Source organism: Blennius ocellaris (assembly GCF_963422515.1).
Source record: "Blennius ocellaris genome assembly, chromosome: 23".
NCBI classification, from domain to species: Eukaryota; Metazoa; Chordata; class Actinopteri; order Blenniiformes; family Blenniidae; genus Blennius; species Blennius ocellaris.
Window position 1 is genome coordinate 11,065,967 of NC_137672.1, and position 14,713 is coordinate 11,080,679.

A 14,713-nucleotide genomic window follows, 5' to 3' on the forward strand; every position below is an offset into this window, starting at 1 on the left:
ATCCCTTTGCCTTCTTCCCTGGCAACCGATTAGAAATGAACCGGGACAATCTGAGGTCAATGTCAGCAATAAATGATGAGTCACTGAACTTAAATCATCTTTAGATTAATTGAGTCGGTCTCTTTAACTTGACCCCGCCACAAAGGGTATGGCGCAGGCACCAAACAATCAATCAAACTATTCAAATTCGTCTTTCAAGGAAAGCCTGATAAAGACCCAACAGTTGGCACTTTAAGTACATGATGTAATAAATAGACAGAGATTTCTGACAGCCCCTGGACTGGCTGTTTACTTATAAAGACAAATGGACAAAATGAAATACCAACACTGTGTATGAACACAATGGTCTCTCCTATCAGAATATTTCTCGACGGCTGCAGTCAGACCAAGGCGAATCGTATGGCCCTGTTACGCTGGATCTCCGTCCTACTGGATCGGTGGTAGAAAAGTCTCAACAGAGATAATTGGGACTGAAAAAAGTTGTTCTGTTCAGCCTTTATCTTCTTAATGAACCTGTCACTCTGGTGCGGACACAGCTGGGGCTGAAAAAGTGTTCCAATGGAGCAGCGGGAGCCGCGCCGCTGCTCGTCCTGCAAACAAGACGTTAAACCAGAAATGGACGAGGGCTACAGGAGCAGAAAGCCACATGGAAATATAAAACGTAAAGCTGTGAGCCTGCCCTCTGAAGCTGGGCCCGGAAATGTACCGTGTGCTATCTGCACTGTAAGAAAGCAGAGCGCCTTGAAATCCTGCCTGCTCTGCTGTGGCTGCTTAATGCCCGGCCCGTCTCGCCACCGGTTCCTACGGGGTTTTGAGCAGAAGCACAAAGCCTGCAAAAAAAAAAAAGTTTTCATTTTGTCTCAATTGAGACTTTGAGAGGTTTTTGTCGCATTGATCAGGTGTCGACCAACCATCTATCATCTCTGCATGTCACAAAAACAAAGTCAATGAGGAAAAAGCATCACAGTGGTTCCACACTGCAGGGAAACTAATATCACAGAGTTTAGATTCCTCACCTCATAGATCCAGGACAGGTGCATTAGAAATCACAGCATCACACTTGTAAAGAGGTTTAAACAAAAAGCTATGTGATTATGTAACTGGCAGACATGTGTTTAACTTGTGGTTAAAGGCTGCCGCTATCATCAAGTTGAGTGGGCAGTTAGTCGGGGAGTGAAAACACAAAACTTCAGAGCCGAATTCCCACCAATTATCTTGATTCGTCTCAAACTTAGCACCAGAGGACCTTTTTTTTTCTTCTTTTTTTGGAGAGTGGAACCGAAAACTGCTGAGGTCACCGTGAGGTGAAGGAGCTGATCAGAGCCAGACAACAAGCGATGACTTAAAGTAATGGAGCCGTGAGCACAGACCATAAAACACTTGATCACTGCAATGCTTTTTGTTTTCCGGGACCTCAACTTCAAGGGCTCGTAAGTTACCACATAAAAACATGTTTCACCCCACCGTCGGCTTCATAACAGCATCAACTCAACAAAAGAAGTTGTGTGAGAGATTTACATTTAATAATACAATTATTTGATGTTTTTTTTTTTTTCGTCTAATCTGCTGAAGTAGCTTTAATCACTGTGAGCAGGAGATAGATTTTATCTTTACCTACAACTGGAATAATTCAACAGAGGTGGGTCGAACACATTGGGATTAAACTCCAACATTGCTCCTGGCAAACTGCACTGATTCATGAAATGAATCAATTAAAGACGACCCATAAGGCTCATTTTCAAGCATTTTATACGAGTCTGTTATTTGGTACGAGTGAAATGGATTCTCCAATGCCCTACGTAAGCCTTCCATGAATTATGAAACAAGCTGTTTTAGCTTCTGTCTCCTTAAATCCTTAGTTTTAGAAAGCCTCAAGTGCTTGTAATTTGACACCAGCCTCATTGTTTGGTTGCCTGCACCCTGAAGCATGAATTCTTCAAATGATTCAATAAACCACGCAATCAAACTTTTAATTTAAAACTATCAGTAATGTTGATCTCATTAAAGAGGCAGCAAAAGCATCAAAGGTGCATGCTTTGTATTCTCTGCATGATTAACAATAACTTCTTGAACACGTTTAGCCATGCTTACAATTTCTGATTTCCTCCTCTAATTTATCATCACGTTTGCCATGTCGACATATAATTTGTTATATAACATTTTTTATTATTTTATATCACTGTATTCATTCTCAGCGGGGATATTCGTCCCTGAATTGACCCATCGGTAGCAGCCACACAGAGCAGTGCTCTGGCGGAGCTGAGCCGGCTGAGGGTCTTGTTAAGGGACCCCGGTGAATGTTTTTTTTTGGGGGGAATATAAACTCAAACGTCTCACATAGTTCAGCACTGAAATGGCTGCAACTCCAGATCCGAGCTGAAACAAACACGGATAAAAAAAACTGTACACTTGTACTAAAGTGTGAGTCACAGACACACACACTGCAATTAAACACGGTTCTCATTTTATTTAATTATTTCGAGGCAGCCCGACGACGACAAACAAAGAGAGCTGCGTGCCAGCGTACACAGATTAAGTACTCCGGGAGACGAACAGGTGCTTCAAAGAGGACGGGGATCTCGAGTGGATTTCTTTGATTTCTGCTCTGTTCTGCTCCCAGATTACCGTCGACTCGCTGAGAGACGAGGCGCATCACACGGCGAGTGATCTCACTTCAGAAGGCGAGAAAGAAGGGGCAACGTGGACACGAGCCAGGCCATGTTTCTATCATCCGGAGGGGTTTACTGACAGGTGGCACACGATTTGCGATGGGGGGGGGGGGTGGGGGGGCGTTTAACTTGTCATGCTTTCAGGGAAGTGGAGCGAAGGGAGAAATACATCAGTATTGATGGGAAGGCCCAGAGGCGCATGCACAACATTGCTTATGTCATCTTTACCATAAATGCGGGACTTCTTCAGGATTTTTGCTGTGCAGCATGCATAATCAGACCTTGAGTCGGGTGCACTGAATGTCACATTGCAAATATGCAAAATCTTTTGGTGAAATTTTATTGGCCTCGACAAGTGAGATCATCCTTATTGAACGGTATGACGTCACCTTCGCTCGTGAATCTGGTCTGCACATGTAAATCAGTCAATAATGCACTCTCAGGGCTTCATCGTGAAAAAAAAGTTCCCGCTTCAGCTTCATTAGTCAGAGGCACCGCCGCCTTCCTGACACGGCGTTAATCTCCCATCAAATTAAATTCGGGTACAGACTCGGAGCTACGTAGGTAAAAGCTATGTATCTGTATCAGTGTCACCTCTGGGTGATTGTGAGTGTTTGGATTGTCTGGGAAATAATAGCTGGTCTGAAAGAATGCAGTTTCATTACCTGTGAAAGCCTGGCTGTTTGGATTGGAAAACACCCCTGAAGGTAACCTGTCTGAACACACTAGTCTGAGTAAGTACTTTTTTGGAAGAAAAAGGTGAAACTTTCACGTTATATGATTTTAGGACAGGTTACCTCAGCAGAATTATAACTTTCAAACTACTTTTATAAGTATTGTTTTATCACTATGATATTATGCCACCATTACAATCTTAGCATTTTGACACTCTGAAATATAAACGTCGTTATTTCCTTATTTTTGTTTGAGATGCTGTGAAGGTGTTTTGTAAATAAAGCTTATTTTTATTCAGTTTGCGATGTGGCATGGAGGGTTAGGCCCATCTTCTGGTTCCCACATCCAAATGTGATGAATTATTTTTTTAATTACTTGGTGAAATGTTTGTCATCTTAAAGACCTTGAAATTAATGGATCTCTTTTGATTAGAAAGCACGGACAATCCACAGTCATGGGGCACGTTGCAGTTGCTTCCCAATTATTCCACTGAAATAATGTTGCTGCATGGCTCCTTATGAAAATATGATGTTGGATCTGAAAAATGACATCCAGTCAGCTTCAGCTTCCTTCATACGCCTCCACCACTCAGCTTCAGGATCAGCGTCCGCATCCCATGCAGCCTCTCCGATCTCCTGCCTTTGTCCGACTCACCGATCCACGAAGTTGCTTCTTATCGTTGGAACTGTAATCAACCAAACTTCATTTCTCCTTCGTGTATCACCGCATTAAATATTTGTTGATTCTTTCTTTCAAATGATCCTCCTCCTTTATTGAAATTGCTGTTTTAACAACCTCCATTTCAGCTCGTTTTCAGCTCCACAGGCAACGCTGTGAGGATTTCTGAAGAAGCTATAAAAAAAGCAGTTACCTTTAAATATACTGCTCCTAACCAGGTTTAAAAGCGATATGGCAGCAAAGTAATGGTGTTTATTTTGCCCACAGCCCAATTACCTTCCACACAGGCCCGAAGATTGATTATTTTAAAAAATAACAAACATGTTGTTGAGCTTGAATTCATGTCATTAACAGCCCACGTGATTCTCTTCTCTTCATTTCATTTTTTTTTTTAATACTCCTGCATGACTTGGTATGAAGAAAAAAAATAAAAATCTTTCATGTTTGGAAAGAAAATTGGTTTTCGATAAAAGGAATGTTTATTCTGCTCTGACAGTCCAGTTTGCACATCTGCTTGTTTGGAAACATTTCAGTAATTCATCAGTGAAGGAAGCCAGGCGCTTGGAGACACAGTCTGAAGACGAGACTAATGTTTGATAGTAAGAAAGAAAAAAAAAATTGAAAACAGACTTTGATAATGTGGAAATTAATTATCTTTAACCAAATATGATCTTAAATGGTAGAAAATTGGTACATTGCAGAAGGGCACAGAGCTGAACCCGTGTGCATGTAAACATAATGGAAACGTCCTACAAACCTACACTATCATATAAAAACTTTAAAAGTGTGAACGGCTCACGAGGCAGCAGTTATTATGCAGACTGAAACTGTAGACCATTTAGAAAAGTTGGTCTCCACAAATGATGATAAGCAACCTGGTTCCTACAAACCACATAAACATGTATCTGTGTGTGTGTGCTTGCTCTGAAGAGAAACTCATCAGTATTCCTCTCACTCTCTATGAATTAGCTGCCAGAACACTGCTTTTTCTGCCAACTTTGATCCCAGCCCTCCTTTCAGGACCAGTAAGGTGGACAACAAACCACACTCATTATAGCTCGTTAATGGATCGACGCAGGGCTCAGCGCCTCGGGCAAAGTGCACGGGGAATCACATGCACAGTCGAACACACAGCCCAACCTTACCCTCTTCCTTCTGCTTCCCCCCACACTTTAATCAATCCCCTGATTGCTATAGAGGATAACTAACAAATTAGCTCACCCCTCGGCTGCGAAATTAATATAATGGTCAAATCTAGTTTTAAATTTGTGCGATAACAAGGCGACCACTTCGCCCGAGTCTACAAGCGGGTGCTTGCGATAATGTGACTGGTGAATAAAAGTCCCGTCCGTTTTTTTTTTTTTTGGGGGGGGGGGTTTAGGGGTCTTTTTTTATGCATGGCCACGGAGTTTGAAATGCCATGGAACATTTATCATCATTATTCAAAGATCTTAATTTTAATTTAACAGGATATGAACATGTGACATTAAGCTTTAATGAAGTTCTGTCAAGTTGCTGCATATGAACTCACTTCAGGGTCTCGGAGGCCTTCGCCTGGATCAGGGGGGTTTCCACTGAACGTCCGAACACAGCGCCCTCCGAGCCTGCAGATAAAACACACTTATGTAGTTCAGACAAAGGCTTCTTGTCTCAACCAAAACTTGTTAGCAACTTCAATATCAGTGGGAAAAAAAATGCAGCATTTCACCCAAAAGTCCAACATACATGCACGTGATCATCACACTCAGGGGGAAAAAGCCTGCTAACATGTGTTGAAGTAATAAACTGTGACATTGACCTTCCAGGTCCGGACTTCAACACTGTTCAGTTAGACTAGGTGTCAAATTAATTTTTAGCTCAGGGGCCACATGCAGCCCAATTTCATCATCACTACCACCACCAGTAATTTAGTGCCATAAGAACTCTTTAATTTCAACTTTACATTTGTTTCTTTGTTGTGGCGCAGAGTATACCTGATAAATGTCTATATTTTCATAAAAACCAAACAATTGCTACCAAAAATGACAACATTCTCAACATAAAGCCAATTTTAATGAAACCTTCTGGCCATTGGAGCCTTTTGGGGGACACTTTTGGCCAACGGGCCTTATGTTTGACACCTTTTAATCACTGTCTACTCATCAGCGTAACTTAGGATGGGCATTTCTGTCTAATAATTTACAAAAATGGACGACACTGAACTAATGTACACGAGCAAACTATTTCGGCTCTTTTAGATCTGAAACACCTGCACATCCTGTGTAGAAATGCGGGAGGTTTTGCAGACTTCACTCAGGCTGAATTTTCAAACCAGGTTTTTACTGTTCTCTCTCAGAGTAGACTTTTTTTTCTCTCTATCATTTGCTGATTTTTTGTTCTTCGTCTTCTTCAATCCTTTGTTCAGGTCAAAGAGATTCACAACTTTTCTTCTAAAGGCCTAGAAAGCTCATCTGATGCCGGCACGATGACTGCTCACACTTCACCAGCAAAGAGAGCAGCAGTGTTTTAATGTCAGGAGTTTGAAAAAGACAATTTTTTTGTGCCTGTCACTCCCAAACAAATCAAAACATTTGCATTAATTTTGAAATCTCCGTACTACTGATTTTAAATATGAAAACTGAGTGTAAATAAAACAAAACGCATTAATATACTGGATCAAATTAATATTTGATGTGGCAAGCAGCCATATTTGGTAACCTCCATGTCTCTATCCAAACTAACAATGGAAGCCTAATAACAGTCTCAGAAGACATGATGAACAAGTTATGTTAAACAATAATGTTGATGCTGCCTGTGTTTGAAAAATCTGTAAAAGAACAAAAAAACCCCAGAAAGCACAAGATTTAATTTAGACAAACACTATCGTGTCTCTGACTTCCCTCCCAGTTGACCTGATCGACCTCTCCAAACAACAATTCAAACTTCACAGAAATTCTATTGAGAAAGTAGCATCACATACAAGATGTTGTTACCCTCTAAATTGTGACAGGTTATAATTTAAGCCAGTCATTTTAAATACTCAGAGAGTCTTGACACTAATTCTCCACATTATGTTATGCATTCCCTATTAAAAGGTAAACATTTACTATTTTATGGGGATCAAATATCGACATAAAAACAAATACAGCGATTTCACTGACTATTGCCCAAGATTGTACATCAGTAGAAAGGTATTCATGTCGTCTCCTCTTGTTTACTGTTTGTTCATAATATTTATGTTGGATTACAGTTTACCTGTTACCGTGAACTTCTCTGTTGTCATGAAGACTTCCTCTTCATCAGCGGTGAACAGCAGCCTCCCCCCGTCTCTACTTCGCACCTCCAGCCTCTGACACTGGGCCTCCACCGCCTCCGGTCCTGCACAGAAACACAACAACGAAAACATTGGCCTTACAGAATAGCCCCCCCCCCCACCCGTAAACAGTTGTCAGTGTGGCGATGTGCTGCCACACCATCATTAGCAAGGCGGCAGTTAGCCTGCAAGGGTTCACTCAACTCTGCTCCATGTATTGAATATTTTATGAGTCCTTCCAAGACAAACTGTACGTTTTAGGTTGACAATTAAAACTTATTAGGATATAAATTCCAGCTTAAAGGTTTATTAATCTGTTGTGCTAGCAACTTTACATTCTGCAGTAATGCTGCCAAACACAGGTTGCTTTGTGTGCCTCTGGTCTTGTAAATCAGTTTTGGGAAACTGTTTGGGCATGTAAGACTATTAGCAATCTGAAATACTTTGTGGCGCGCCTTGCTCTGCAAATAAAAGGCAATAACAAAGCTGTATCGGCCGTGCTTTTACAACAAATGAAGACAAATCAGTAAACTGTTTACAGCTGAGGAATATTAATTCCCTCTCTCCAGACTTTGGGGTTTTTCCAGATGTGCTTGAAGAAATTTCCGTCGCCTCCCTTTCTCGCTCAGTCCTCCATTAATCCACGGGCTGTGACGGCTGGGGAATTTAATTATTCTCAGAGTTTCGTCTCATTTCAGACAAAACGGCACTTTCTCCAAAAGCAGGCGCTAATTTCTGGAGGAAGGTCAACCATGACCGAAAAGTGTCACATCAACAGTCCCGTCAGATCAGCATCAACCTTCTCATGTTGGCGAAGATCAATAGCTATAAATGTTAATAAGCAGATCATTTGCCTTCCAGTGGTCGTTAGTCATGTAAATGGCTTCGGTAATTTGGACTGACTGATGGCTCAACCTGATGAAAATAAGAAAGATCTATTGCCCTTTCAATAAGTGCATAACAGGTTAGTGTGTGGAACAAACTATGGAGTGAGCCGCAGGGACTATGAAAGACAGTCTTGAGTCGAATCGTCGATGGCAGTCATTAAGAAACGATATCGATCAGACAGTTTGGACATCTATGTGTTTGTTAGAAGTTATACAAAAAGAAATATAGAGTTATGTATAGTGCTCGGGTTTTTAAAACAAACTATTCCTTGATTGGATAATTTCTGGCTTCAGAACATTTGATTGACACGACCTCCTCTAAATGCTGCTGTGCGTTTCTGAAGCTCTTTCACTGTGATGCGTTTGAGCTCTTTTCTGTCGTGGCAGATTTTTACTTCCCTCCAAAGGTTTTCAGCTGGATTCAAGACCGGATGCATTGCTGGACACGTTAAATAGTCCATCTTTCAAACAACCATGCTTTGTGTTGCTGTGAGACCGTCGTCTTAAACTGACTCCTCACACGCAGAAAAAAAGAAAAACAAAAAAGAAATTGAACCCTATTTGGTTTAATGTTTTAGAAAATGATACAGGTGGAAGAATTGACTCCAGATGGTTCCAGTTCATCTTAAAACACTCCGGTTCAGGGATGTCAAGTGTACAGCTCGTGTGGCAAAGCTGGCCCACTTGCAGAGTCCAAAGTGTAAAAATGATTTGGAATGTTTATCAGAAGTAACTGCAGTTTCTGGCTTGTTTTCGGTGGGCGGCTGTTTGAGTAAATGTGTAACTCGCCAAGTAACATCAACACACTGAGGGTGAAATTCTAAAAATAAATGGTGAAAGCTGTAGAAATAGTGTCTTTCAAGGAGCACAAGGCTTTTTGCCAACATTAACGTCAAGAGGAATACTGTTGCACTCAGCATTTCAGATATTTTTTGCAGATTTGCACAGCTAAAAATACACAAATTCTTGATATTGTATTTTCAGTCACATTTGCTACATAAATAGGAGACATGGATTTTAGACATTTCAGTGTTTTGCACCAGTAGACATTGTTAAAAATTGCATTATGTTAAATTAGTTATTTTGTTCAACACTGTTTGTAAGAGTATTTAAGTTTTTTAAACACTTTAAAAAGTTCTTTCCAGTATAATAATAATAATAAATAAATCCCATGATATACTGGTTGCAGAACTTTTACTTTTAACAATCAAAACAATTTTTTTTTTCCTCCTTTGTGTCACTGTGGCACTTTTACTTCAAACATATTTCATATCCTATAAAGAATGGATGGTCTGCCTTCCCCAAGAGTTCAACGTTGGTTTTATCTGTCAGCACATCATCGCTGAGCACCGCTTTCTGCACAGCTTCATGATGACACATCCGGTGTGTTGAAGCAGGGACACGCGGGAATGATGCAAGAATAGAAGTACCCACCCGTGACGTTCTTCCCTCAGCTCTTTGGAGAGGGTTTGGGTCCAAACTTCAACGGGCAGGACTTGTGGTTATCATAATAACCTTTAAATATTGTTTCCTGACCTTGGTTTTTAATGGCCTGAAAACCTAATTTACTTATGTAAACACTGAATGTTGAAATAAAATGGCGAGCCTAATTTGTTGCCGTTTTTGTGCGGGGGAACTGAATCAATCATTATCGGAGAACAACAAATATTGTGCCGAGCTTGTAGTTTTTGCCTTTCATTTTGATTTATCTTTACAAAAAACATCCAGCATTCCTGCTCAATCACCGAACATTTGAATAAATGTGCCACTTCCAGAATTGGTTCATTTGCATCTCTTTGTGCAAACACTTTAGGAAAAATGTAAAAATCAGCAGTGGACGTCTCTGAAGCAAAACTATACGGCGTTGAGTTTGAAACAACCCGAATGCAAGTGATGACGGCTGTGGATCGTCAGACGTACAAATGGAAGTGAACAGTTCGTTGTTTGAGGTTTGGATGCAATCGGGAAGAAGAACTGAAAACTCACCCACTGTGAGCTGACCGGTGAGCTGGCCGCCGGCGTTCCTGGCATTCAGCGTTACGTTCTTTTCAGACCTCAAGACCAGCAAGCTGTCCTACGGGGAAGCATGAACAGGGGAGGACAGGAGGACAAACAATGGGAAAGAGGGGGAAAAAAAAAAGAAATGTTTCTAAAGCTTTAATCTCATTAGTTAAATCTTTGCTATCACACTCCCAGTTTCGGTGCTCAAGCTGTTTAGAGGGATGGAAGGAGAGTAAGAAGGGAATTTAATGAATAAGCAGGATTATTAAATAGGAATTATCCTTTAAAATCCCCATACTCAGCAGTCATTAGAGAAAGTCACTGCCTTGTCTTATCAACATCAGTGGGAATGTAATTTAGTCTGTTGAAAGTAGGTTGTAGTCTCCACTAAAAAGCTTCCCCCAAGTGGATCTTTCCTGCATATTAACCACTGAATTAAATGACATTGAGTCTAAAATGGAACAAATTAAAACTAAATTATCCAAAGATGAGTCATGAAGTGTGGACGGAGTTTGAGGAGAGTGGGGGGACGGCAGGGCGACGGGAGATGTGTGTTTTTCACAGCAGAGGTGGATCCTTTTTCTTTCACCGCAGATATTTAAAATATGCACCTGCTCTGATTTCCACAAGTTTTGCATTGTGAAAGTTTGCTTTATTATCTCATTGGTATACACATTTGTGTAACATCAGGTACTGAAGAAGAGGAAAGGACATTAAGGACAGGACTCATTTTAATATGCCATTTTTGTCCTGAGATACCTTGATATGACACCAAAGAGTTCTCTGGTAACTTACACATTATACTGTGATAACATTGTTGGCTCAGTCCCTTTAGGCTCGCAGTACAAGCAAGAACCACAAAATGGTGCATTGAGTCACTCAACTGAAGTTCGTGCCGCTGCACAATTGTGTTTTCTCCGTGATAAGAGGAATACACTATTTACCCACTGGACCATATTTGGAATACTGCAGTTAACAACTATGGCATAAAGACGACTGATTGTAGGGATAGAGGAGAAACGCTCACGAACCACAGGTTTAGACAAATTTGTGAAAGATATTTGAGAGAAATAAGGCCTTTTGTGTAGGCAGAAAAAGTCTCCGATGTTTGAGTTCAGCTCTTGAAAAATGTGAGCAAAATCAAAAGTGTTGCATTTTTATTTTTGTTCAGTGTATAAACACTATACGTCGTTAGTGGTTGGTGTATTGGGTACGTTTGGATATTTTTTGTTGCACTGATGGGAGCAATAAGAGAGAAGTTGTGCGCTGAGAAGCAAAGGAATGAGTCATTAGGCGATAATTCCCTTTGGTTAAGTCACAACGGAGTGAAACACTGCAAAGTGACTCACCGCTGCATGGAAATAAAAATCTACCTACAGTCACTTTCAAAATCAGTAAGAGAATATATATTTGTACTAAAAGACTTCTAGTCACGACTTATTTCCAAATATATCGCACTGCCTGTTGATGTTGGTTTAACAACAATGATTTCAGAGTAAATCAAAATAAAATGTGAATGGATTGGTATCCATATCAGCGATACATAATATAAAATCACACAGTTCAGGACTTTTTATTTGACTTGACTTGGGTTTCACTAGTATTGCATTAATACTGTGGGCTGCACAGTGGTGCAGTGGTTCTTACTGTCCCTGGTCTGATTCCGATTTGGGTTTTCTGTGTGGAGTTTGCATGTTCTCCCCTGTCTGTGCATTTTCTCCAGATGCCGCCCTGCAGCCCTGGATTGGATAAAGCAGTGGAGATAATAGATGGGCGGATGGATGCAATAACACTGAAATGTTTGATGACTATTGTCACCACAATCCTGATTATAAAACCTCATTAGGACAAATACCAACGTTGTGTATGCATCACGCTTCATTAAAGTTTAATTAAACATTACAATTAAAACTAATTGTATTGTATATTACCTCGCGCCCATTCATGAAACACACGGCTGCAGTGTTGAACTGCTGATCCTTTTATTTACATTTTCATGATTGAGCGAATTATTGTGCTGTGATGCAGCCTAATAGATTTGATTAACTTCCTGCTCTACCTAAGGAGAGGCTAATTATTATCTCAAGTTTGTGCAGCGTGTAACTTTGCAGAGGTCATTTGGTTCATTTTCATTCCCTGCTTGCTCCTCTCGGATATTAATGCGCATCATGAACAAAAGTTCACCAGGAAGCACGGCTTCACGGAGAAATTTGAGTTCTTGATTTCTGCGGTGCCTTTAAAGAGTTTATAGGTCTTAGACTGTTTCCTGAGGGGCCGAGGCGGCTCGCTACTCGCTCTCCTCGACACTTCCCTGGGATCACATAAAAGGCTTTTTAGTCATTGTGCCTATTGAGGAAGGTCAAGTGCAGATCAGAGCGAATGCACATAAATGGAGCCTGTTGTTGTAGGTGCACTGGGCCCCATCAGACTGAAAAATTACCATGGCAGCTGTAAGGCACCGGATGCCTCCCTGCATACAATGAATAACATCACAGCCGAAAGCGAGAGCACGGTGGCACCGCTTGGATAGAATGGTTTAAAACTCGGCAACCTTACACGATGACGCGCAATAAAGCGCAGATGTTTAAAGCTCAGATAAAAAGCCCTATTTCGGCTTCACTGTAATCCTAACCCAGTGTTTGCATAAATATATTTGAATTTTAATTATATTTGATTGTTATGCTGGAAGCTAATTTGCATGCCGAGCTGAACAAGTAAATAGAATGAAGAAGAAAAAAAGTGTCGTGTCTCAAAAAGGAATGATTATTGCGTCTTAATTTCCTCACCCAAATACCACTTCTCACAGGCGTCGAGCCCGTTTGAGAACATGTTTCCAGGCCTGCTTAATATTTTTTTAATATTGAAAAGTTCCCCGCTTTTCACTCTTAGCCAAATTAAAGTGGCTGGTGCAGACTGTCTTCAAAGAAAGTGTGGTTTTCCGAGGCAGTGCTGCAGCGTGCAAGTTTGAAGTGCGAGACTTTAACAAGTGGATGGCCTAAGCCGCCTTTTCGCAGACGTGAATTCAGCAATACTGCTTACTATCATCTCTCCCGTGCTTATCAAATGCAAGTCGGTGAGGCTCGGAGAAGGAGAAGTTTCACTCCAATAAAGATACACCTGCATCTGTGGCTATTTATAGATCTGTCAGCCTCCCCAGAGACGATAACGAGAGCCAACAGTCTGAACAGCACAGATTTGATTAACTGTATCTGGGCACCGTCTTTTGCCTCGTAGCAGTTTTTAAACCCAAACTGAAGATGGTCTTTAAGAGTAATCTTTTAATTCAGGAAGCACACGAGTGATTGTCAGCTCTGTTGTGATCAAATTAATGTTAAAACATTAGAACATCAGTGATAATGCTGGATGCAGAGTTTGAACTTGCTGGTTTTATTAATCATTTTCACCGATTGTGCACATTACGGAGAGTGATATCTAATGCAGCAGCTTAATTTGACTGTTCACTGCGCACTCGTCACATTTGACCTCCGCTGTCTGGGCTTTTCCTAATGAGGTGAAAGTAAGCGATGTTTACAAGGAGAGGGTCACAGGCTCTCAGCCTGAGTTATTGGCCCGCAGATGCACAGACGGAGATTTTGAGAAACGAGAGCCGTTGTACAGTCCAACCTTTCTCCAACACTCGCTTTCTACAGGTAACTTAGAGTCGCTGATTAACCGCAAATTGATGCGTTGTGAACGAGGGAGGAAAATGGAGCATATGGAGGACAAAGCCATGCACGCAGGAGAACATGGGAACTCGCAAAAACACCCAGTTTGGATTTGAACCCATGACCTTGTTGCTGTGAGAGGAGAGCTCCAACTGCCACACCAACGTGCATCGCTTCTGCTGTCATCAGTATTATTATAAGCACAAATGCAGAATATTTGTGTTCTGAACTGTTTTCTATTGAATCCATAATTGGTTTTATAGAATTATCAGTGTGTTGATGGCACCTATAAAAGAATCACTCCTTGAATACAGTGATAATAAAGTCATCCATAATTGAAAAACTTGTTGTTTTCAATGTTCTTAGTCCATTGTGGGATTTCTTTCAGTACACTCTAACTTGTGGCACGACTTAGTTTTGATGTTGAGGGCTTTTCATTTCATTTCATGTGAAACTCGTTTACTGCACAAGTGGACCTTTGTGGAAATCGTCGCTGATGCCCTTTGTTTTCTTTCTTTCTTCTTCCTCTCACATCGTGGCTACTTCTGTTTGCTAAGACATTTATTTTTCCACGTGCACGGACGAAAGAGAACAAAATAAACCAGATTAACAGATACACATGGTAGACGGCATCCATACAACCTTAGATCACTGTCATCTGACAAAGTCTCTCACATCATTCCACTGATGCAATCACTTTAATAAACTGATGACTTTAGAAATCAGACAATGATCACATTTTTAGCGTGCATATAAACGGACGAATTAGTTTGTTGTTTGTGACACAAAGTAAAAATGTTACTTCCTGCTCATGTTCAAGCTGAGAAATCAGTTGTTGTAGACCTT

The 14,713-nt window shown here is 40.9% G+C and overlaps 1 protein-coding gene across 1 annotated transcript in view; it reads right to left on the minus strand.

Annotated features, from left to right (window-relative positions):
• LOC308147119 (zeta-sarcoglycan-like) overlaps nucleotides 1–14,713 on the minus strand; it is a gene marked incomplete at both ends in the record, with an annotated part of 45,557 nt that overhangs the window by 8,374 nt on the left and 22,470 nt on the right. The window contains 3 exons of the mRNA XM_080519202.1: nucleotides 5,554–5,626; nucleotides 7,257–7,379; nucleotides 10,188–10,275. Coding sequence (XP_080375328.1) covers nucleotides 5,554–5,626; nucleotides 7,257–7,379; nucleotides 10,188–10,275 — 284 coding nt within the window. The remainder of the gene's footprint in view (nucleotides 1–5,553; nucleotides 5,627–7,256; nucleotides 7,380–10,187; nucleotides 10,276–14,713) is intronic.